Genomic DNA, 25,592 nt, shown 5'->3' with positions numbered 1-25,592 from the left:
TGTCACAACTCACTTTTCAGGTCTCTTCTTTCAGATATAAGGTCAAAATATACCTAGGCTTAATGGGAATAAACTAACATTCTTTAGAACTGGAAGCTTAATCTGAATCAGACCATTGTTCAAGTACTTATAATTGGTCTAGAAAATCAAGGGCAACTTTCTACATAGCTCCCACAGAACCTGTCGTATATGCTCTATTAAATATCTAGTATTGCAAGCAAGGTGTGAAACATGGAGAGAACTCTACCACAAGCAGGCATGCAGTTTCAGGGCCATAGTCAAAACCAACACTAAATTGGGACACCTGGGTGGCTCAGTCTGTTAAGCATCTGCCTTCGGCTTAGGTCATGATCCCAGGGATTTGACTCTATCCCATGTGGTCCTGCAATCAGGCTGCCTGCTCAGTAGGAAGTCTGCTTCTCCATCTCCCTCTGCCAGTGTCTCATGCTCTCTCTCTCTCTCTCTCTCTCTCTCTCTCTCTCCCCCCTCTCTCTCCCCCTCTCTCTCAAATAAATAAATAAAATCTTAAAAACAAAAAACCAACACTAAATTATAAGTGAAGTTTCACCCGGGATAACAAGATAGTCAGAGAAGTGGTTGGTCTGTTGAACCAGGCCCTAGTGAGCTAATAAATCAATGAGTTATTGATACCCTGTATTAGAGTTTAAAAAGTTTCACAAAGTTGTGTCCTGTTTTCCTCTATAAGCAGAAATAGCCAAATCAATAAATGGGGGAAAATTTCATCTTTAGGTTCCTGAGAGGGTATTAAAAGTAAAATTATAGCATGTATTATAACTGAAGAACACCAAAGTCTGATGCTTTGAAACAAACAGACATGAATCTTTAAGTCCCACTGAGGAAATGAATCTTTGCTATGCTATGTACTTTTCTGTATCACTGAGATACCAGAAAGATTTTATTTAGTCCAATCATTCAGCCCCTTTTGGGCACATTTGCACTGTGGGAAACGTTCTCTTATTTATTGATTCTACTAGTATTTATTATGGAACTAAGTGCCAAGCTCTAGGTGTGTCATGACTGTGGATCAGAGTAAAATATAAACATCAATCAAACAGAAAATTAAGATGTAGTTATAGCCTGTGACAAATGCTATAAAAAACTGAACAAGTTTAGTATAAAGGTATGGTACATGGTACTGGGAAGATAATCTAAAAAGGCGGCATTTAAGTTGTAGTCCCTTAAAGATGAGAAGAAGCCAACCATGTAACAAGCAAGGGACAAGCATGTAGGCTGAGGGAATAGCATTATGAAGTCCTGAGGGAGGAAAGAGCTTGGTGTGATTAAGGATATGGAAAGAGACTAGTATATTTGGAGTGGATGAAATGTGGTCAAAGACAAAGGCAGGGGCCAGAAAAAGCACATTCTAATAGTTTGAAGAAAGGAGTTTGGATTTTCTTCTAAAAGTGATGAGAGACAGCTTTGTGCTAGGATAGGAGCCACTAGCTACATGTGAGTGTTTTAGTCTTAATTAATTAAAATTAAGTTTCAATTTCAATTCCTCAGCCACACTAGTCACCCTCCAAGTACTCCATAGTCTCATGTGTCTAGTGGCTTCAATATTGGTTGGTACAGATATAGAATATTTCCATCATTGCAGAAAATTCTACTGGACAGTGGTGCGAAGAGGTTCCGGCTAGAGAATAACATGACTAGTTTTAACTTTTAAAAAAATGCCTCTGGCCACTGTGTAGATAATCCATTAGAGAGAGAGAGACAGAAGATAGTGAAGCAGATCTGTCGGAGGCTACTTGCAGGCAAAGCAAGAGGTGATAATGACTTAGGGTAAAAAAGTGATAACAGAGATGGAGGGAAGCAGAGTGATTTAAGGTAGATTTTGGAGACAAGAGCTACATGACATGTTGAGAGTTTGGCTATGAGGGGGATAGATGAGTAAATGTTGGTGCCATTTCCTGAGTAAGGAAGTCTTGTTTCAGGGAGGTCTAGTTTGTAAGGAAAGTTCAAGAATGGGGTTTGGGAAACTGGAACAGAGGCCTCCCTGGAGATGTATTTTTGGAGCTGCCTACGAATAGGTAGTTAATGTCAAGAGAATGGAGGATAAGGAGAGAGGATAGAGGAGGTGGGAACCTGAGGAACCTCAGTGAGTAGAAACAGACAAAACGAGGAACCATCTTCTTTTAAGCTCCTTCCTGTGAGAGTCATTGTTCTGCAGGGTCAATTCTTGATTAGCTTGGAATAATTTTGGGGGGCCTTCATGAACAGCCTTAGACTGCGGTGGCCAAAGGAGAAACTTGCGAAAACAAATAGGAGAGCCCCTGTAAGACCCCCCGGGGAAGCACTGTGTCACTGGGCCAGGCTTTGGAGGGAGACTGATGCGGTGAATCCCAGCTCTACCAGTTGCCACCCATAAGACCTGAGCCTCATCTTTTATCTCTAAAAGTACATTGTGGGAGAGTTAAGTGGGATTGTTGATGTAAAGCACATAGTCTATAGTTACATGAAAACTTTATCCCAAGACAGATGCAAAATACTTAGACCTGGTTCATCAGCATCCCTTTCCCACCCAACAGGCATGAAAGCCCCAAGTACCTGCTTCCTTGGAGCCCTTATCTGGCTGCATCAACCCTCCTCCACTACTGATACACCTTAGCCTGTAATCGAAATGAGTAGGCTTTTCATAGATTATCATTAGAATTCTTAATTTAACTTGAAATTTAACTCATTCAAAGTTTCATTCGTTATGTCCTGCTTGACTGAAGAAATTGAGGTTAATAGAAATTATTAGAAATGACAAAGGAATCGTCACAGCTTATTTCGGATCTTTTCTTTCCAAGTGAAAGGGAAATTCCTACACTACTTGTTTGTACTGTGACATTAGAGGAATATTTGGGGGAAAGGCAATTTCAGTTTTGATGAATTTGGGAGGGGCTTGGGGTGCTTGGTCAGAAAATACTAAATCTACTTTGAGACAAGCTAGAATTCTTGTTGATCAGATGCTACCCACATGGAGAGCAAGTGAGAAGAGAACCTAAATGAGGGAAGAAAGACAACCATCATGAAGATGGAAGGATTAGGCCTCTAAAAAAAACCAAGGTTGGAGATTCAATTTGACTCTTCTTTCTTCCTCTCCTCCCTCCCTAGATCCCTCCCTTCCTTCCTTCCTTCCTTCCTTCCTTCCTTCCTTCCTTCCTTCCTTCCTTCCTTCCTCTTTTTCTTTCCTTCCTTTTATGGAAGGAGTTTTAGAGGACCTTTAGCCAGTACAGGATTCCTCTCTTCCCAACCCTTACATAGTTACTCAGTGCCTACTGGAAATTCCCAGTATTGAGAAACTATTGTTTCAATTATCTGTTGCTGAGGAACAAATTACCCCAAAACTTCCTGGCTGAAACAACAATCATTATTTGCCCATAGTTCCCTGGGTTGGCAATATAGGCTGAGTTCACCCAGGGCAGTTCCTCTCTGCTCTACATGATGCCGACTGAACTCACTCATGCATGTATGCCTCAGCAATGGGGATGGCCAGGACATTTCTCCATGTACTCTTATTCTCCAGATCAGCCTAAGCTTTTCTACATGGCGGCAAAAACTCCCTAGCAGCAAGAAGAAGGCAAGCCCCAATGCACAAGCACTTTTTAATCCTCTGCTCATATCACTTTTGCTTATATTCAATTGGCCAAAACAAGTCACATGAGTATGCTCACTGTCACTGTGGGAGGGAACTGCCCAAATGCATGGACCCTAAGAAGAATGAATCAGTGGGAGTCAGTGCTGTATCAGTCTACCCCAACTCACATCTGCCTCAGAAACTGCTTTATTCTCAGATACTCTTGTCAGAGAGAGAGTGAAAATTTGTCTCCTAACTAGAAATCCAAGGATCCAGCTCCCCTAGAATGGTAGGCAGGAGCATTTAGTAGCTCTTGGATGTTTGACTTGTAGTTGGTTTTGTCACATGAAGTCTCTTGTAGGCCGGAAGGCTTGATATCTCTTCCACTAGACACTCCCTCAATTTCAGCCACTCTTGCAGGTCTGATACTATCCCTCAGAGAAGCCCCATGGGAGATCTGTTGTGTCACTGTTGTGATATGTATCACTCTATTATTTTAGTTCTCAGTGAGGTTCTATGCAAACTAATCATCACCCCGACTAACTTCCTGTAGCCAGCATTCAATGTCTCTCAATGTTCCAAGCTTTTAAGCTATTTCTCAGGCACTAAGACTCAACACTTGTGTTAGGAATGTGTCTCCAGGGATCCCTGGGTGGCGCAGTGGTTTGGCGCCTGCCTTTGGCCCAGGGCGCGATCCTGGAGATCCGGGATCGAATCCCACATCAGGCTCCCGGTGCATGGAGCCTGCTGCTCCCTCTGCCTGTGTCTCTGCCTGTCTCTCTCACTGTGTTCCTATCATAAATAAATTAAAAATAATAATAATAATTTTTTAAAAAAAAAAGGAATGTGTCTCCAGATGTCTCCTTCTCTCTGTTGCTTGATTTGACCCTATTAATATAAAGCATTTGAAAGTGCTGGGCACTGTTTTAAATGTATTATGTGGATTAATTATTAAATCTTCACAATAATTGGGGTACTGGGTGGCTCAGTGGTTGAATATCTTTGGCTCAGGTCATGATCCTGGAGTCCTGGGATTGAGTCTGGCATCAGGATCCCTGCAGGGAGCCTGCTTCTCCTTCTGCCTATGTCTCTGCCTCTCTCCATGTGTCTCTTGTGAATTAAAAAAAAAAATTAAATCTTCACAATAATCCTGAGATAGATACAATTATCAGCTCCATTTTATGGAGGAGATATCTAAGACATAGAGGAATCAAGTAATTTGCTAAGGGTCACATGCCAGGAAATTGGTATGACCGGGATTCCAACTAGGCAACCTGATGTCAGTCTCACTCAGCCATACCTCTGTACAGTCCCTTGGGATGCAAGGGTTATCATGCAGAGACCATTTGTCAGCTTTCATATCCATCTGGCTGCAGCACCTGGGGACTGGGCCTCCCTGAATGACTCCACTTCTCCCTGAGCATGTGATGTTGTCACAGGTGCAGTGGGAGTGCATCAATCCCAAATACAAAGCCAAGAAGAAGAATTATAAGAACTCGGGCATGGTGATTTTGAATCTGTGCAAGGTACGTATGTGGTCCCTCTCTCCCAGGACTGTGAAGCTAGGGCTGGGAGAAAGAGCTCAGGTTGTATGGTCAGTGGGAAAGGATATCAAGGAGGTGTGATGTTTTTAAAAATAAAAATCAGAAAGTCAGTGTATTAATGGATGTGCAATGAGAAATGTAAGCATGGGTGGCCTTGGAGTTTTGGTGGCTCAATGCCACTTTCCCTTCCACAAAGATAGTCATACCCCCAAAGATGAGGAGTCCTTGTCATGTGTCAGGCTCTTCTCTGTCCAGAACAGCATCAGAGGGAGATCCCCCAAAAGGGTAAGCCAACATTTCCAGAGCACCTACCATGTGGTTGTCACAGTGTTCAGTGCTTTGTATGTGGCAGTTCACCCATGCTGAAAGAGTGCTATAAACACAAAGCAATGGTGAAAGATCACAAGGGCCTAGAAATTCCTCCCAGAAGGGCTCTAACTTCACAGAAAATCCTACATGCTAATAATCAAATCTCTTAAATCACACCTAAGAGTAACTCTGGCACTGGTTGAGTATTTACTATGTGAGAGTAACTATGAAGAATTCTGTTTAACTTGTATCATAACCCTGAGATTTCTGCTGTCAACTGAGATCATGTAACTAGTCACACATGTGGTAAGTTTAAATACTGAGATTTTAACCTATGCCTGTCTGACTCTACCATAGAAGACTTAAATGCCATCTAGTTTCTCTTTTTGTGTGTCAGGTTCCTTCTCCCAGATTTTTCTTTCCATGGCTGCTGGGTGCTGCAGGAGCACATGCTCTCATAGCAAGAAAAAGAGGGAAGGAAAGACAGATGTGCCCACCCCTTGAATCAGTCAGTGGGACTAGGGGATAACTAGAGGATTGGCCAACTGGGATCATTGTATTAATTGTGTCTTTTATTTTCTATAGTTTTTGATGCTTTAATGTCTTGGGGCCCTGCAGACCCAGGTAGGATTTGCTCCTCCTGGGGTTAGCTAATTCCTGGAGATAGCAAACAACTTGCTGTGAGCATAGCTTTAATATGCAGACCTACTAATCCAGAGCCCATACCTGCAACCACCTCCTTTACGGAGCTCTCACATATACAGTCAATATTTCTGTGGCCCTATATCATCCCACGTACAGGCTTCAGATAATTAGAGGCCACCTCTATATTCCAGAGCCACCAAAATTATTGAAACTCTCCAATCCTAAACTAGTTTAACTGCTTACCCTACTCACTCATTCCTTACACGAAAAAACACAATAAGGACTTCTACCCACACTTTCCTTTCAATCTTTCTGCCGTCTGACTGACTCTCATGCTTCTCCATGTGGCCTCTGAGTGGCGTGACATGCCTCCAGTCCTTTGGGGAGCTGTGCCTGCTTCCAAAGGCACTTGTCTCTGGTCATCTTACCTTACAAATCAAAACCCAGGCACTTTCAAAACATCCTCATAGCCAGGGAAGCAGGAAGGAGAAAAGATCTAGATGAACCAGTTCAGTGGTTATCTGTCTCCTGTTGGTGACTGTGTCTAAATTTGTTTTGATCCTCCATGAATTGATCTCATAATTTAGTGCTCAGGGGCCAACGTTATTTCAACTCATTCCCAACCAAGTTCTTATTTCCTCGATATACAAGACAATAGGAGGGTGTCTCAACCATCAAGCAAAGCATTGCCAGAAGGAAGCCTGGAGTAGACACTGTTTAGGGGGCCAAGTGAACATTAGCCCTGAGAAGTCTGCCAAGAGATGTGTACCACCTGGAGGTGGTACCAACATAGGATTTCTTGGGTCAGTCTCTGAGACGCTGCCCTGAGTATCAGATGGAATATGAGAATTGAGGGTCAGAATTCACAGGTAAAAGGGGGCAGTTTGTGAGCTCCATGACTACAGGGATCACGTCCCTTTTTCTCATCACTATATCCCTACCATCTAGTGCATCGTGGGGGCTCAATAAATCCTTGTTAAATAAATAAATGGATGAATATCACCCTGAGTCAAGCAGAAGAATCATGGAAGCAGAAATTAAGACCAGAAATTGGTAAGGCACATGAGAACACAGATGTTCATGGTTGGATAGAAAGCAGGGACCACGCCGACTCCCAGCCCAGAGGTCCAAAGAATGGACTATGCAGTCCAGACTGCCATCATTAGAGTCCCACCTCCACCACCTACTTACTAGGTAGGAGATCTTAGCCTCAATTCCCTCCTCCACGAAATGGCACAAGAATAATGATAGTACTAATTTTATAAGGTTGTTCTAAGAATTAAATGAAATTATGGATGTTGAGTCCCTGGCTTAGAGTTAGTGCTCATAAGTATTAGTCATTTTTCATGGTATGGAAGGAATGTAACTAATGGGAAACTGTCAGTGAAGGCCTTCTCAGGTCATTGTGATCCTGAAGCCACCAATCTAGATTACTTGTGGTATTAAGAATGGTACCAGGACTGGGACTTAGACTTAGGGAGCAAAACCGAAGCCAAGTGTGAGACTTTGTTAATTCCAAAATAGGATTCCAAAATAGGAGTGACACTTGGAAAATACACTGTTAGTCTCTCACCAGAGATACCATAACCCAAGAGAGGGGAGCAGGGCATGGGTAGTTGCAATCCTCGCAGGGCCATCTGAATTGAGCATTGCTTTTTCTCTCCTTAACATAACAAAATCAACTGACCCCTTTTTTCCCCACAGAGCTCTTTCTATTCCTTATTCTAGGTTAGCAGCCCAACCCCAAAGATTAAGCTTCCACTCCATAAGGAAATAGATTGTGTTGTTACTAAAACGATTTCCTTTCCCTCTCCCATGCAGATCCACAAGATGCATTCTTTCTTGGACTACATAATGGGTGGCTGCCAAATCCAGTTTACAGTAAGTTGTTTCCCCATTTGTTTGTATTCAAGGAGCAAGGTATGGGGGATGGTGCTGGATTGAGGGAATGAGGAGACAAAAGTTTACTAAAACCCTTAACAACAAAATCAACTTTTGTCAGCTTTGTTCAGTTCTCATTGCTGAAATATTTCATAGTATCATGTTTCTTGGTTTTTTTATAGTATGTTTTTAAAGTGAGTTCATATTTCCATTTTCTCCATTGAGTATGGCTGTCACACAATCATATCAAGAAATTCATGTCACTCAAACTCAGATGATTTGAGAACCTTCCTAATGCTTCCCATTCTTTCAGTAACTATTTGAGGCATGGAGCAGTGGGCATATTGCCAGATCCCATCGCCTGGTGAGTAGGATGGCAAGGAAGTAAGTCTCACTGAGCCAAGGCAGATACAGCCCAAACACAAGCACCAATGCCAAGAGTAAGCCATCCAAGTGGTTCATTAAACAATGAAAAGGTGAATTTCAGAATATTGGAGAACTAGTCTTTCAAAGTTGAGAAATAGAGTACCTAGATTCAGTGGGTGGATCAGGGATCATCTCCTACATGTAATCTGTGAACACATGGGATTTACATGCCCCAAATATGTATTTGGGTGGGTTGGCTGGGTCTTTTTAAGATGCTGGTAGAACAAGCTTATGAGTCCATCTGCCCTGGAATAACTTAATATTCGAAACCCTTCTAGGTTTGGGCAGATGTGACCTCCAGAAAGAGCATCCTCAGATGGCCAGAGAGAGAGATCTGCTAAAAACCCATGGGAAAGCCACATGGCAAACAAGACAAATACAATCTGAACAGCTTTTGTTCCTCATCTTACAGATGCATAGTCATGAAGTTCAGCCCTGTTTAGCTCCCTGACTGGCTCAGTCATATGAAGAAAGCAAGGCAGATGGTTTAATTTTTTTGTCCAGGTTTAAGCCCAAGAGAGAAGACAGGACCAATGTATTTCTGGGACAGGGATGGTGGTACTCAAAGAACTAAAAGGAGTTCCAAAGGAATGAGTTTAGGGTTGTTTGACAGGCTGACCCCTCCTTAACTAGAGGCTTGTTCTCTACTCTAATCTCAGAGGAGTCTACCTATGTCCTCCCTAACCTTCGAGCATTGTTCACCTACCCCTCAATAGTTATGAGTTAATTATAGAATTTGGTCATTTCTTTAAGGTTCTCTAAAGGTGCACCCACCCAGCCCTCCCGCATGCATGGCAGCACATATGGAAAGGAGCAAACCTGCTCATTGTAAGCACACACACCTAACTCTAGCCTCCTGTGGTCTCATTGTGCTAGATATACACAAATGGAAGCAGAGAAGCCAACAGTATCATAAAAGAGAGCTACTGAAAATAGTGTTCCACAATCTTAGGCAAATGAGCAACTCAGGAAACTATTTATAGATTTTCAAGGGAAAGTTCTATTGATTTGGGTCTGTTTTAGAGTCTATAGATTCCATGCTCTTGAATAACTCTTTATTCAACCTTCAGGGGCTTGCTCTGCACTTGGAATTATGCTGCAAAAACCAGCCCCCATGAACATCAGAAGTTTAACCCCACAGGGTCCCCAGCTCCACATGCTGGGTCCACATGGCCTGCCTGATAACAGAAGTATGACCCTCCCCTCCTCTCTCACTACTGCTGGTCCTCCCCCGCTGGGAGGCACCACCTTAATGGCTCTCACCACGTCCTCAGTTCTAACTCCTCTTCCCTTACCTTATCGACTAGTGTCCCTCAACTTTTCAAATTTGTCTTTTTATTAAGCTCTTTTGGATCATCCTTTTGAAGGGACTGTTTGTTTCCTGTCAAGGCTCTGACCAGTGCCTGTTACAAACAGGGGCTCAGAGAAAGCTTTTGCACTTTCCACAGATGCCTGGTATTTCTGACTCAACCTTAAGATGTCAAAAGTGGAGCATCTTTCCCTTCAGATGCCAGGCTGATGTATATTAGTTACTGTTATTGAATTATAGTGGATTGAACCCTAAACCTTAAAGGAGAGGTAAGATTTAGGAAAAACAAGAAATGAGATGGATATATATGATACTAGGTTTTTCCTTCAAAAGCATCCCTACAGGGATGGCTCAGTCAGTTAAGTGTCCAACTCTTGATTTTGGCTCAGGCTATGATCTCAAGGTTGTGAGATCAAGCCCATGTCAGTGGGAGGCTAGTGCAGAGCCTGCTTAAGATTCTCTCTCTTCCTCTCCTTCTGTCCCTCCCCACCTCCACCTCTCTTTAAAAAAAAAAAAATCATCCCTATGAACTTAAATGTTTATGCATCCACATATTCTACTGATAAATATTGAAACCATATTTGGGTTAATATGCATAAACATGATATATTCAGAGGAGTGTTAGAGAAGTGGTTTGGATTAAGAATTTGAAGGGCTTTTAATTTTGAAGTAAGGTGGTAAATGAGGGAATGTTCAGAAGAATCTTGAGCAGGACATCGAAGCAATTGGGGACATGCATTAGGGAACTAAACTGGGCGTGTTTGGTGGAAGGCATCGAAGGTGGTGAGGGTACTCTGGAAGATGAAGCAAGAAGAGATTAATAGTCCTGGTGACAAGTAGTAAGAGGCTAACCCAGCAGGGCAGCAGTAGGAAGAAACACTGCAGCAAGAGAGACCAATAAGCCTTGGCCTGTGCAATGAGGCAACGGAAGACAAGAGAGAATGATGAGTCCAGAGGCCTCAAATCTTTTGTGCCTGACTGACAACGCATGGCGAGCCTATTCATGGCAATATGGAAATCCAGAGGAGCTGCCAGTGAGATGATGGATTTGCACTTGGACATGAAGGAGGTACTTTCAGGTCTTCCAGTAGAGATGGCTCTTAGAACTATGGTTGTAGGCTTCAGGAGAGAGGTAGAAGCTGCACACATAAGGGTCTGGATAAGATGGCCAGAGAGAAGAATACAGAGAGAAAAAAGGTGTCTCAGAAAATTACAGATCTCCGGTGGACAGCAAGGGGAAAAAGGGTAACCAATAGATGCAGAAATGCCAGAGGAAAGGTCCAGGACAAGCCAGAACTTCAAATGATTAGGAAGAAAATTTTACAAGATCAAGGGCAATAATCCCATATGTGAAAGAGAATGTAGAAGATGAATAAAAAACAGGGGTATGTGATAAAGAGGCACATATCATCTTTTGAATGAGCAATTTTAGCAGCGTGAGACAGGGAGACCCAGGAGTTAGGGTGTAGACAGAAAGTAAGGAAGGGAACACAGTGGGTATAACCACTCATTGAGGAAGGCGGGCAGTGAAGAGGCGGCAAGAGGGGGAAAGGAGGATAGCAACTTGAGGATTAAAAGAGGGCAAATTTTAGGCTAGAATCTGACTACAAGTAGAGAAGCAGCTCCAGGGGAGGGAAAGAGATTAAGATGCTAAAAAGAGCCCTAGTCAATGATTCTTTTTTGGTCAGCGGCACCACTTGAGAATCTGATACACAATCTATATCCTCTTGCTGGAAAATGCACACACCTGATTCTGCACACAATTTCGAGAGGCCAAGGGCGCCCCTGAGGACGTTCTATCTCCTCGCGTGAATCCTCAAGTGCTAAGAATTTGAGGGCAACTGTCACATGGCAGTCCTGGAGGAGGCCGGGGGAGGTGGGTGGACGAGAAACAGACTAGAGAGGGGGAGATGGAGTTCACTGTGTTTGGCACATGGCACAGCAGGCAAAAATAAAATTAGATACTAGAATTTCACACACAAAACACAAGATTATAGGCAGGATAGAAGAGACAGACACCATAAGGTATTTGGAAAGAAAATGGTAGAAAACTTCACTATTTCCTTTGAAAGTTACTGCTTTTCCAGGTGCAAAAAAAAAAAAAATGTACTTTGTAAAGCAGATTTTCAGAGACAAGCAGTAAGCACCCTAAATGTCCAACAATAGGATAATGGCTATGTAAATTACAGTACCTCATTTAGGTGGATTATGATACAGCCATTCTAAATGATAATTATAATGATTGATGATAACATGGAGACATATTTATGACCTATTGTTAACTGAAAAAAAAAAGAACATAAAGCAGAGCTACCCTATGATTATAACCAGATAAAATATTTGTGTGTCTATGTAGAGAGAGAGAAAAAGGGGAGAGGGGAGAGGGAGAGAGAGGGGAAATCTAGAAAGGAAAAAGAAACATGACTTGCTAGGCTAGTGGAATCCTAGCCTAGGATCCACAATTCTGTGGATCATACCCCATTCTGTGGGGCATCCCTGAGCTCCCAAAATTATGTGCAGAATTAGGTATGTGCATTTTCCAATGAAAGGACATAAATTTTGTATCAGATTCTCAAGTGGTCCAGGTGACCTTCAGAATGTATTTTTTCATATTTTCAGATGGCCATTTTTATTATTGATAATTTTTTAACATTAAGAACAGTATGGCTTTGCTTTTTCTCTGATTTTATAGTCTACATTTTGGTAATAGAATATAATAATCTGAATGGGGCTCCTCCCAGATTAACCTTCCAGCCCAAAGGAAAAGATCACCTATTACGAATTCTCTCAGGCAATCTGCCCAGTCCCTAACACCTTCCAGGCATCCTCTGTCTACACTGTGTCCCAGTTTAAGTTTGAAATCACTACATTATATCCCATGCTAAACACTGGCAGACTCTGGTGTAGACCTCTGAGAAATGAGAATGAGCCCTGGGTTGAAAAGCGGAATGCTTAACAGTTTGTGGGAAATGAACCAGGTGACCTTGGGGATCCCTTCCATCTAGCCTAGGGTCCCATTTCTTTGCCCCTAGTGGAGTTTTGAGGAAATTGAAAAGCACAAGAGTTTAACCTGTCATTTAAGAAATGGTCTAGACTGAACAGTATCTCTACCTATCAGGCTTATTATACGGGTCCAAACTACATACAAATATAAAAAAAAAAAAAACATAAAAGAAAGAAAACCGCTGCCCCAGCAGATGATATGACAAAGGTTGACTGCAGATTGATTGCAGAGAAATAAGGCAGCTAACCAGAAGGTGGTTCACAGCAACTTCCCTTAGAAAATATCCGGGAGGTTTCAAATGGCTTGTTTGTCACAGAAGAGAAGGGGATCTGAGGAGTGGGCTCATTTCATATAAGAAGCTAAGAATGTCTGAAGATAGATGCTTCTGATTGGCTTCCAGCCTTTTCTGGGAAGCAGCTCTGCACCGGAGGCTCGGTAGCAATAGAGGGAACATTGCACAGTCTGACTTGACAAGGGTTTGCAAAGCTGCTCCACAGCTCTGCTTAATGATGAGCGAGGCCTCCTGGGCAGAAGGGGAGAGCCACGGGCGGGTGCCTGTTCCCAGGCTGCCTGCTGAGAAGATTGGAGCACATACCAGAACCACAGGCTTTTGTAAATGCTTCATATCAGAAAATGAAAACGTGGCCACCCCACAAGCTCACCAGCATTCAGGAAGCCAGGCGTTGGTAGCCACCTCCACAAACTGGTATTTTTCAGTCATTTTCTTTGCTTTTATTTCTCAGCTTATTCCCGTCTTTCACTGCCTCCCTGTTGCTTTTTAAAATAAACCTAACCTTTCGCTCTGTTCTCTTTCCACTAATGCTAACTTAAAGAGCACAGAGAATTCTTGGTAGAAGGGCCACCTCCTGAAGATAGATGTTTTATCTCCAGCTTCATCAGGGAGACATTAGAAACCATAACTTGCCAGGAAAAAGATCTTTCAGCTGCTGTATACTTAAGACTATCTTGCTGTCTAGCCAATGATAAAATATTTTTGTTATAAGCAGTGGGAACTACAGAAAGGGGTAGGTGGTAAGGATCATTGGTTTCTTTCCTCTTTGTCCACGTAAGTTTTCAGTTCATACCTTTCCCCAAAGCTCTATCAGAGTCTCTGGAGCTAGAATAACCTCTGTGGTTGTCATAGACACTGGGGCCATCCCTGTGGAAAAAGTGGAACCCCTCCACCCCCCTCCCCTGCCCCCAGAGGGCTGTCTGCAGAAAAAAAGTAAAATTTCCATCAGGCCTATTCATATGTCTGCACAGCACCCCAAGAGCAGGCAACCCAACACCGACCTTCTAACAGTGGTCTTCAGGGTTCCACTATCCTCAAGATGTCATCTTGTCAGCCATCAGTCACCAAGTACTCTTCATTTTCTATCCTCAATCTCTCTGGTCACAATCCCCCTTCTCGCTCTCACCCCTGCTCCACACTAGTTTGTTAAGCAGAAGGGAATTATTCCAAACCCGAGGATGAACAGTTGATAGAAAATGAAAATACAAACAAGGCCAGAATGAGGGTAAAGCAAGAGAGGCACCTAGGGTGCAAACTTTAAAAGGAGGCATTCACTCTCGAGATCATGCAAGTGCAGGGTCAGCAGGCAATGAATGCCTTCTTGAATTTGTGTCCTCGTCACCACTCGCCCCAACTCTATGATATGTTGCTCTATTTTAAAATACATTGTTGCCAAAATCTATGTGTGTTCATCCAGACATTATACACACTTCTGCCCATAACACAACATATTCATTCAGGTGATACACCCGGACTTGAATGCTGCCACTTGGTGCCTGCATACTTGGAGGATCTTGCCCATGCCTGGGGAGGAAAAGAGGAACATTTGAGTTTCTTGAGTTGTCATTTTTCTTTATGGAGGTTTTTCCCTTCTGGCCTTTGTATTACCTGGTTTCATTCTCTGGTTTTATATCAAGACACCAGCATTGTGTTTGTCACCATGGAATACCCTTGACACTCAGGTAATCAGCGCATGGGACAGTTTTCAACTGCAGCATCCAGAAGCACAGGCAGAGGATTGTGGTGATCCATGATGACGAACTTCATAAACAGACCTGATGTGAGCCATAGGTACTGGTTATTAATAACAACATCTCGACACCTGCCAATGATTTGCATTTTAGATAAATCAGAGCAGAATCAAGGTTATCTCCCTAACAACATTCCCACGTTCTCTAGAATTCTCTAGAGTCCTAAAATGCTTTCTTTAGTAGGAAAGAGGTGGCTTTACACCTGGCCTTCCCAGCATTTTTTTTTTTTACCTTTTAAACCCTATATATATGTGTGGGAGGTGCCATTACCCCTAAGTGTGTCTCATCAGGACCAAAAGGCTAAGAGTGGTGGCTCTACATGCTTGAGCTTGGTGAACCAGGAGGACCCTAGGTATATATGGTTTCTTCGAACACTATCTCTCAAGCACCTCCCAGGTGTTACTCTTAGAGAAGTTTTCCAGAAATAATCTGCATGTATTTGGACCTCTGTCTGGTTGAGGCCCCATGCGTGGATCCTGGAGGGCTTTACACCTCCTTCTCATTCACAGAATACATGGAGGCCCCCCACACTCGAGCTTTTCATCACAGTCCTTGATTAAAAGGACCTTCACCTCTTGTCTCTCTTTTTTCCCAGCTGGATTTTACTGGTCCTCTTAGATCACCTCTAGTCATCCTCAGTAACACATTCTCCCTATTACACACACACACACACACACACACACACACACACACACACTTTAATTGCTCTTTGCCTACCTTTTACAACTGTTCTGATTAGAAAAAACTTTCACTCAAGGCCATTCATCTCTCCTAAATTACTCTATTGCCTCTAGCTAGTCTTGCTACTTCCAGACTAAATCCCCTCCATTCTTCATAGGAACTAACATACCCATGTGACATCCTGGCATGTTAGCCACAGCCACATATGTTCTCTTAGATGTATAATGGCATAACAGAGGAGCAGTCTTCAGAGCCATATAGACCTGGGTTTTAACCCAGCTCTGTCTCCAGCAAACTTCATCACCTTTGGCATCAGGATCTCCATCAATAAAAAGAAATGACAATCTCTTTGTACCAGAGATTTTAGGGGAAATGAAATAACAAAATACCTGGAAAGCAGATAACATAGTGTCTGACACAGAGTAGGGTTTTAACAAAGGTTACTCTTCTCTTTCTTCCCTTTGTTATCTGAGTGAGGGCATCTCAGGGTTAGGGAAATACCGTGTGATTTCTCTCCACCTGACCTTTTTTCCTTTTGAAACACTGTTAGTACCAGCATTGTATCAGTTGGTACTCCCTTTGTTGAAAACATCAGGGTATTCTGAAAATAGAATTTGAATCCTGCTTAAATTCCGTTTCCACACAATCCTGGGGAGGGGTGAGGAAGAAAAGGGGACACAAAATCACTGATGAATAAAGTAAATTTATGAAAGAAAAAAAAAAGAAAGATTATAAGTGAACTCCTGTTAGCCTATAGCTTTTTCCTCTTCTAGTCACTTAGATTTGGTGGCAGCATTATAAGGAATTGGGGACATTGTCCCTTATTAACCTGACTCTTGCAGGCTGATCTTTTAGGAGCAGAAACAGAACACATAGTACCTTTTCTCTGTCCTTCCAGAAGTAATATCCCCTCCCCCAATAAATCCAATGGGACACTCCAATTATGTGGCATAGTGGAATGTTGTCACATGATGTACAAATAACATTTCCCACCCACAAGATCATAAGAGAAAATAAAGCCTTTCTGTCATTAGTAAGCCTATGAGTTGATGCTGACAGGCCCTAAAGAAAAAGAAAAGACGTAACATGAACATTTCTTTCTTTTCCTACAACTCCTTTTGTTTTAATCCCCATTATCTTTTCCCTACCCCTGCCCACTCCCAAGCTGAAGCTCTTTTTTTTTTTTTTTTTTTGAGAGGTGTTTGCTGGGTTAACTTTTATTTAAACGGTAATAATGTTGGGAGACAGAAGAAATGTTCCTTCTCATTTTCGCACTCTCCAGGCTTGAGGCTTTTGTTGTTATTTGGTGTTGCTAAGGGTGTTAAGGAGTCAATTCTTATTTAGATAATGATGCTAGGGGGTCAGAAAAAAATTAAGAAGTTCAAGGATAATATCTAGTTGGCAGCAAGACAGATATTTTTCTTCTCTACCTCCCAGTCATGATGCCATAGCATTCAGGCTTCCTCTCTGTTATAGGCAGGACTTCCCACATGAATGGAAACCAAAAGCTGAATGCCTCACTCGAAGCTGCTTCTTGCAGAAAATGTATTATAACCACTTCAGCACATTGCTCTGCAACTCACCACACATGAAAACGTGACAATGGCTTTTTTATATAGACCACATCTTTATCACAGAGTTTAGTTTTAAGGGATTTTACCTCTGCCTCTGAGATGGAACTGTCCTGCCTGAAGAGCAGAGAAGTCGTTTCTTAGTGAATTATGACCTGGGGAGCAGATATTCCACCCTTACTCCTGCTGCCTGGTGATATGGATAAACAGTGGCTGGGCTTTCTGACCTGCATGTCAATCTCACGTTCTCTTTTGGCATTGGGGGAGAGGAGAACGGAAGACTACAGAAGTGGCCTCAACCAAATTAGTAACTTCTCTTACTTTCCTTCTTGGCAGGGTATGTGATGTGCTGCTTTTCCATCTCAAGCCATGTCTTTTGTGTGGTTGGTGGATTACAATTCCTATAGGATGCATTCACTTTAAATCCACCCATTCTCCTATTTTCTCTTCCAGGTAGCTATAGATTTCACAGCCTCAAACGGAGACCCCAGGAACAGCTGTTCCCTGCACTACATCCACCCTTACCAGCCCAACGAGTATCTGAAAGCCTTGGTGGCTGTGGGGGAGATCTGCCAAGACTATGACAGGTACAAGACTTCCAGTTGGCTCAGGCCTTATCATATCTCTCTGTGGGTTCTGATGGTTCCCTGGCTGATCCTTGGCAGAAAAACGGAAATGAAACCCAGCAGCTACCCATACTGAGGCTCATGAAGCTAGGATAAAAGCTGACCCAGATGTTTTATCCTCTCCATACCTAGAGAAACTTGAGTTCATGCCGTGTTCACCTTGGTCTCTCTCACACACACACACACACACACACACACACACACACACACACACCCTTTCTCAACTTTCTTATTTGGCTTGCAAAACCACTTTACATTTTGTGAAGTTTCAGGATGTCTTGCTACTCAAAGTGGTCCATGGACTAGGAGCACAGTACCACCCAGGAATTCAGGATTGTGAGCCCCACCCCAAACCTATTGAATTAGAATCTTCCTGTTAACAAGATTCCCAAATGATTTGTATGTACTTTGGAGTTTGAGAAGCACCAGTTTATTGGACAGTACTGCATCTAACCCTCACATTATGCCTTACCTAGTAGGCACTATTTAACAGAAGAGAACTGCACAGGGAGGTTAAGTAATCTGTGCATTGTCACTCAGCCCGTGGTAGGATTTGAACTCAGATCTAATTCATTCCACTGCTTAAGCTCATAACCACGGTGTTTCACTGACTTCAAAGCTATTGGTAATACTAGCAGAGTGTGTGTCTGCCCATGTGCGTGTGTGTGTCCCCATGGAAGTGTGTGTGTGTGTGTGTGTGTGTGTGTGTGTGTATACAGAAAACATGATTTTGAGATCAGATAAGTATTACATTTATTTTTCCTTGATGGTAAATATTGACCTTTCCCACCAAGAGAATTGTGATTTACATAAATTACATTAAACTGAATTTACTTTGCCTTTTCAATATTTCTAGGTTGAGGTGAAGTTGTTCACCTGTCTGAGAAGGTTCTTTGAGGTAGAACCAATGTAAATATAAATATGGATAAATCTCAGTTGAGTCCTTAGTATGATTGTAAAACAAGGCTAGTTAGTGATAAGAAGCAACAAACTAACCCTTTAAATCAGGAAAATAAAGTGGCTCTGTCCTCCAGTTTCAGAGAAATTGTATGGGATAGCATGATTTCTGTTTTTTCTAGTCTCATGATTAGTGGGAGTTATATTCAAAACCTGTTGCCCCAGGCACTATAAGGAATGAGACAATCTAGTGACCGCAATGTGCAGAGAAACCAACAGGACAGGTGATGCACAAGGTCTCATCAGTATCCCTCTTGCTGGTGATTTTCTGGATTCGGCTCGGTCATTGCCAGTCACTCAACTGGGTATGAGGGCAACCAGGGACTGAATGAACAGGTCCAGTAAAGTCAAACAGCTTTAAACACTCAGGCCCTTGCTGACACTTGCCTTCTTGTATGTTTAGAACAGAGGGCAGGGGATCCCTGGGTGGCGCAGCGGTTTAGCGCCTGCCTTTGGCCCAGGGCGCCATCCTGGAGACCCGGGATCGAATCCCATGTCGGGCTCCTGGTGCATGGAGCCTGCTTCTCCCTCTGCCTATATCTCTGCCTCTCTCTCTCTCTCTCTCTCTGTGTGTGTGTGTGACTATCATAAATAAATAAAAAAATTTTAAAAAATTTAAAAAAAATTTAGAACAGAGGGCAATAGCATTTTAAATTACCTTGTTGAAGTGATACTTCTTATACTTAACCTTGAGATATTGACTGTGAAGACAACTTGAATTTCAGCTCTGCTTTCTTTTGGCCCAAATACAGGGAGTATTCCTAGAGAGGGTATATATCATATGGAGAGTTCCACCAAGGAAAGAAAAAAACTGACAAATTGCATCTCCACTGCCAGAAACTCTCCAGACATCCACAAGACATCAAAACAGTCATTCTCTCCTTTCTAACACACACACACACACACACACACACACACACACACACACACACAAATGATTTAGTATACTGGTGAATGCATAAGAAGCAAGAAAGAAGGCAGTGGAGGGATATCCACTGGATTACTAATAACTTTTATATCTTGAAATGCTCATAAAAGAAATAAAGTAGGTAAATCACTTGATACAATACAATAAATAGATGCTTAATAATAAAGTTGACTCTTCAGGGGAGAAGGTAGTGTAATGATGAATTCCAAAGAAAAGATTGGTGAATTGACCAGAAACTAAGATGCCAAAGCCCGGAGCCTTGGCTGTGGTTCTGCAGCAGGTTTATGGGATGATCTCGAGTTGGCTGCTGAACTTCCTCCGTTTCCTGGTTACCTCACATGCAACATGCGGACACTACAATCCGGGTGACCCATGCATCTTTTAGAGCTCTTGTCTCCTTATAACACAAAAGCCAGGCAAAGCCTAGAGAGCATTTTGTATTCATGCAGAAATACAGATTCAATATAAAAATAAGATCTGACACCTTGGGGGCTACATGAAGAATTATTGTAAATGATTCTTTTAAAAAATTTTAATAGGATAATACCGAAGCGATCGGCCCAACTGTCCAGGAAAATCAGGCTTCTGCGGCTCAGTGGAGCTTCACGTATACGTATACATATATGTATAAGGAAGGCAGCTCAGCCTTAAAAGGGGGAGATACCTAAGGAAGACTAGGCCTGAGAAGCCCAGGCCTCTCGTGAAAGCCTCCCAGGAAGAGCGTGTAATGCAAGCTGCTCGCTTGAGAACTGACAAGGTTGGGCCGTTCCTCCCCTGCGTGGGTGGATAGACAATAGACAGGCAGAGTCAGGAAATTTCAAGTTGGGGCTTTGGAATTAATTTATTCTCACATCAAAGTCACTGAGGTTGATGTTCAAAAGAAACACTTGAATAAAAACTGACAGAAGGCGTCTTTCCCCCTCCTGCAGCGACAGCGTGGATTTTAATCCCCGTGAGCCTTAGAAATGGCTCCCAGCCTCTGACAGCCCAGGGTTTTTCTTTCTGCCTTGTACAGTCATTGCTGAGGGGTCAGCACGAGGTGATCAATGGAGTAGAACAGCTGGTGAGATGCGCAAAGCCCCTCTCAGGGTGGCCTTGAAGGGGAAGCTTTTCCACAATACCTGGTTCTAAGCCTAGAAGACAGTCCCGCTCTGTCCCTGAGCCTCTGAAAAAGAGGACACTGCCCGTACTCTCCCCTTGGACTCCCCAAGCATGCACACAGGCACACACACACATACACACACACACATGCACACACACAAGCTCATGTATTCCCTGTTGGTTGTAGCACTTGCCCAGCTCCTGTGAACATTCTGGTCAAGCTGCTCAAGATCAAGGTGACATCCATTCCTTGGGCCCTGCAGACATGTGGGTCTCTGACCACCTGCCACATCCTCCAACCAAAGGCTGGTCTATCTGCTCTCAAGAGACTATAGATACTGAATGCATTGTTTGGAAGCACAGACTGCCATTTCATGGATGTGGCCACCCCAGAATGACACCCAGGTTTCAGCGACCTGTGAAGGAGGCAGGAGTCTTCCTGCATGGTGTGCTAAGAGGCAGACTTAGGTCTGATGCCCAATCTGACAAGTATTGGGTTTAGAATCAGAAGATAGGTTTGTATCACAGTGCTACCTCCTCCACTCTACCAACACCAGTCAGTGGTTCTCAGCCTTGGCTGCACCCTGGAAACATTTGGGAAGTCTTAAAATATGCCAATGCCTGGGCCCCGTCCTAGAGCCTGATTTAATTAGTCTGGTGTACATCCTGAGGAATCAGGGTTTTTTCATGGGCATTTTTCTAATGGCATCCCAAGGTGAGATCCAGAGTGAAATCAGTGGGATGAGTGAGATGGAATGGCTAAGGACCTATGTAGCCTCTGTTGGCTGCCAGGCACCTCACATGGTAAAGACAGAGATAAATTAATAAAGCATAATTTTCCCCCAGTTGGTTCACCATCTCAGGGAGAAAAAGGCATGTAAATAAATCACAGCCCGGCAAGGTAAGGGCAGCCTTGCCCTGTGTAAGGATGGGGACTGCATCAAGAGAGAAGGATTAAACTTTATCCTTTGTGGGGGCCTTCTGGGGATGGCAAATTCTGGGATGTTCAGAGTTTTGCTGAAATCTGTCCTTTGTTGTCATTAGAACATGGATGGACTTACCTTTATTATTCTTAATCTGTAGTCCAGACCAGCCTCCTACAAAGGGCAGAGTCAACAGGGGTAATAGAAAGAGCATCAGGTTAGGGTGCCTGGGTGGGTCAGTGGGTTAAGTGTCTGCCTTAGGCTCAGGTCATGATCCCAGAATCCTGGGATCAAGCCTCACATTGGGCTCCCTGCTCCATGGGGAGCCTGCTTCTCCCTCTCCCTCTGCCTGCTGCTCCCCCTGCTTGCGTTTGTGCTCTCTCTTGCTCTCTCTCTCTCTCTCTCATTGATTTATTTAATTAACTAATTATTAAAAATAATATGAAAGAACATGGGGTCCCAGTGACAGGAACACCCTGGTTTCAGCCCCCAGCTCTGCTACCTCTATTCTGAGGTTTCCATTCCATGGGCCTTGGTGTCCTTGATTTCAAATGGAAGATTTATCGAACTTGCCTTGCAGAGCAGTTGTAGGGATAGACATGACATGGCTAGCTAGCACATGCTCTGCCTGTTATGGTCAGTAAATGATAGAAGCTATAATCTTGGATACTCTTAATTAGTTTTAAAAATAAACCGAACACAAAAGGAAAAAGGGATTATAGTGTCGGGTCTAAAGAACATTGTAGACCAATGACCTTTACTTTTTGGTTCTGAGCACATAGCCCTGAAAAGAATTTTATAAAAATGTGTAATCTCACACATTCTTACATTGAAATCCAGTGTTTTCTATCATGGGTTTAAACAATGACAAAGACTGAAAATCCTGGTGTATTGTAAATATGGACAATTAAAAATAAAACTCTTACATAATTCTTGTAAATGCATCCAGTAGGATCTAAATGCCATAGCTCTGTGATAATCACCATCATCCATTAAAAAACGCATGAACAAGCTCTTTAGCTGGAATTGAGAATTTTAATTATTTCTTCTTTTTCATGAAATTGTATTTCCACTCCCCCCCCAAAGAATTTCATCCTAATGTATCTTTAAGATTTGGGCTCAAAATTTTTATTGATTTCTATAATAAAAATATGAATATAAATTTTAAAATTTCTAATTTCTAAAATTCTGTGTTGAAAAGTTTCAAAATATTTTAAAAAATCTTCTGTTTGAGTATCACAATCAATGTTAGTGCGTAATTGATCAAAAGAACATAAATATATTGGAAATGTCAATATCTAGTTATTGTCTATGAAAAATAAAAAATTTTTTAATGAAACAAATAGTGGAGTTTTTCCCCCAAGTAGTTTACATATCTGTAAATAAATGCTAAAATGCTAATACTAGAATAGAATAGCATCAATTATAATCTAATTTTTTGTTTTTATAAATATAAATTCTAGGAAACTTGTTCTTGTAAATAAGTGCGTGGTAATGGAAAGAGTTTGACTAGCAGTATTATCATTTCTTTCAGTTCTAATTTATAGATCAAAAAAAATCACATAATGGTTTATCACCAAAAGGTATTGTTAATGATCTACCAGCTGATATCAACACTTCCTACAATTTTTCAAAGCAAAAACTGGTAACTACCTAACTTGCAAAAGGATTTGTTTCCTAATTCTCTTATTTTCTACTGCAGAGTTTTTATACTCTGGAACAATGCACCATTGTGGTTAAGATTCAGAATGGGTAAGGAGAAGGATAATTGTGAAAGGGAAGGTGTGAATTGAGAGCAGGTCTTTCTATTACAGGTGTTCCCAGAAGATCAATTTTAACAGAGAATATATATGAAAGTAGAGAAACTGAATACTGATTTCCTTTAAAAAAAAAAAAAACACCAGGTCTCCTATCCCCAGAAGAGCTTTGTATTTCCATGTACCCCAGTGTTAGGACCACTGTTTTAAAGAATAGTCTTAATTAAATGTCTAGGTGTTCTGAAATGCCATTTTGCTTTGAGTCAGCCTCTGTTGCCTTATGGATGAGGTAATTTGTCTTTATTTTTATTACTCTCTTTCTTCATCTCAAAGCCTTCCTTAACAGAAGGGTAAAAATGGTATTTGAAAATGAATCTTCCATCTGGTGATCATTTGACCAAGGTCATTCTCTAACATGTATCCAGTAGTCCTGAACTAACAAGTTCAGGATGACATGCTCATTACCTGAAGAACATGGGCTCTTTTATTGTATTTTATAGTATTTTATTCTAATAGTAAGAAATATTGCCTTTAGCGATGTAGTAATATTGAATTTTCCAAGTTGGCAAGTTCCCCCCATCATTTTCCTAGTAGTTGCTGAGTGGCCCTTTCACTCGTGCTAGGTGGATTCAATATCAAGTTCTTTGGTGTGCTGGCATAACAATGCTTGCTTGTGTGCTCAACCTGCCTTCTCTTGCCTTTTGCAAAGACTCCTATCTGCCTACTTTATTTTTTTTTAACCTACTTTATTTTTAATCAGGAATAATGAATGTTTAAATCCATTGTGCTTAGGCTTAAAATTTTTTCTTTGGTATGTTTGTTAGAGACTTTGTGGTGGCTAACTTCAGAGAATTGATGTCCTCCTGGGTCATTAATTATTCCTCTTGTAGGTGAGGCATTTTCCCTACCTCCTTGCTCTTGAAACTCAATTACATAACAGTGCATCATGCTCAGCAAACTTCAGATCCCCAAGGGTGGCTTAGAAGGTATAAAAAGAATATCATTAAGGCTGGAACATTGGTTTGGTGATTACAAAGGGATGGAATATTAGATCTCACCCTTCCTAAACTCATCAAAGAAAAAAAAAATAAAAGGTGTGGAGACTCTTAGGTTTCTGTTTTGACTTCTGAGACATCTCCGGGTTGGAAGAACCAGGACCCATTCTCCACCCTGGAAAGTTTTCTTCCAGACTTACCCGAAAAGTACCTCTGAACTCTCCCTCACAGATTCCTATCCATACCTGCTCCCCTTGTCTTGGCTAAGGAGGAATTATTGAGGCAATGTATTTCAGTATTTCCAAGGACCAGAAGTATTTCTTCTCAGAGCTGTGGCTAATCCTTTATAAGCTGTTGTGTTTTTCTATTTACCAGTATTAATACCTTTTCTACTATATGCCAGATGCTATGTACCACAAAGCTCGTATCTACACAACAGTGAGAAAAAGAGAGAGCTGGTGGTTTTCTGGCAAACTTGACTAATTTTAAAGAATGTTGGCTTCCTTGTATCTCCTAACCCCTACCCCAAATCTGCTCAACTTGGCTGCATTTTGGTGAAGTTTTATCAAAGCCTTCATTGGCTACTAAAGACCTCTAAATCTGATGGTGATGAGTAAAAATCTGGTTTTTGTACTTTGACTTCTCTGTCAGCCTTGAGGGGGTCCCCTTTTGTTGACAGAGCCATTCAAGGACCGTGAGACCTAATCTGAATTTCCTTTTTTCCTTGGCTAATTCTGCAAAGAACAGAGAAATGTAGGGATTGTTCCAAGAATAAATCTCAGCTGTATTTTTAATGGGAGAGAAAATAAAAGGAAGATGGCATGAGAAGAATATGCCTCTGCCAAGAGCAAAATTCCGGAGCCCCATTGAAACAAAATTTGCCTAAGGAGAGTCTTATTTATAGTTTGGCCAAGGGATCCCATTACTGCAAGTTCCAGAAGGAAGTCACATTTAATGCTATATACAATCATTAAACCATAATGGGACAGCATAAAAGACATGGCCTTTAGAATCACACAATCCTCCCTGGTAAACACCTTAGGCCATTTTCTTAGACTTCTCGAGATTCAGTTTATTCACCTATAAGCAGGAATAATAAGTAAGTGGAACTTCAAGAATTGCATGAGAATCAAATAAAAATGTACATTGCCTACCATCATACCCAGCACATATGTGCAATTAAGGTTAATTCTTCTCTCCATCATCTCACCTATAGTCGAGTAAGGAATTAATATAACATACATGAATGAGTAAATTAAGAGAATTTCAATATACATAAGAGAAACCAAGCCATGATTCAAATCATAAG

The 25,592-nt window shown here is 41.9% G+C and overlaps 1 protein-coding gene across 6 annotated transcripts in view; it reads left to right on the top strand.

Annotated features, from left to right (window-relative positions):
- CPNE4 (copine 4) overlaps positions 1–25,592 on the top strand; it is a 485,131-nt gene that overhangs the window by 440,698 nt on the left and 18,841 nt on the right. For all 6 annotated transcript variants that reach the window (XM_072726854.1, XM_072726853.1, XM_072726857.1 and 3 more), the window contains 3 exons: positions 5,023–5,109; positions 7,903–7,962; positions 17,450–17,583. In XM_072726854.1, coding sequence (XP_072582955.1) covers positions 5,023–5,109; positions 7,903–7,962; positions 17,450–17,583 — 281 coding nt within the window. The remainder of the gene's footprint in view (positions 1–5,022; positions 5,110–7,902; positions 7,963–17,449; positions 17,584–25,592) is intronic.

This window comes from Vulpes vulpes, chromosome 11 (assembly GCF_048418805.1).
Source record: "Vulpes vulpes isolate BD-2025 chromosome 11, VulVul3, whole genome shotgun sequence".
Taxonomy (NCBI): domain Eukaryota; kingdom Metazoa; phylum Chordata; class Mammalia; order Carnivora; family Canidae; genus Vulpes; species Vulpes vulpes.
This window is presented reverse-complemented; position numbering and strand designations above follow the sequence as displayed.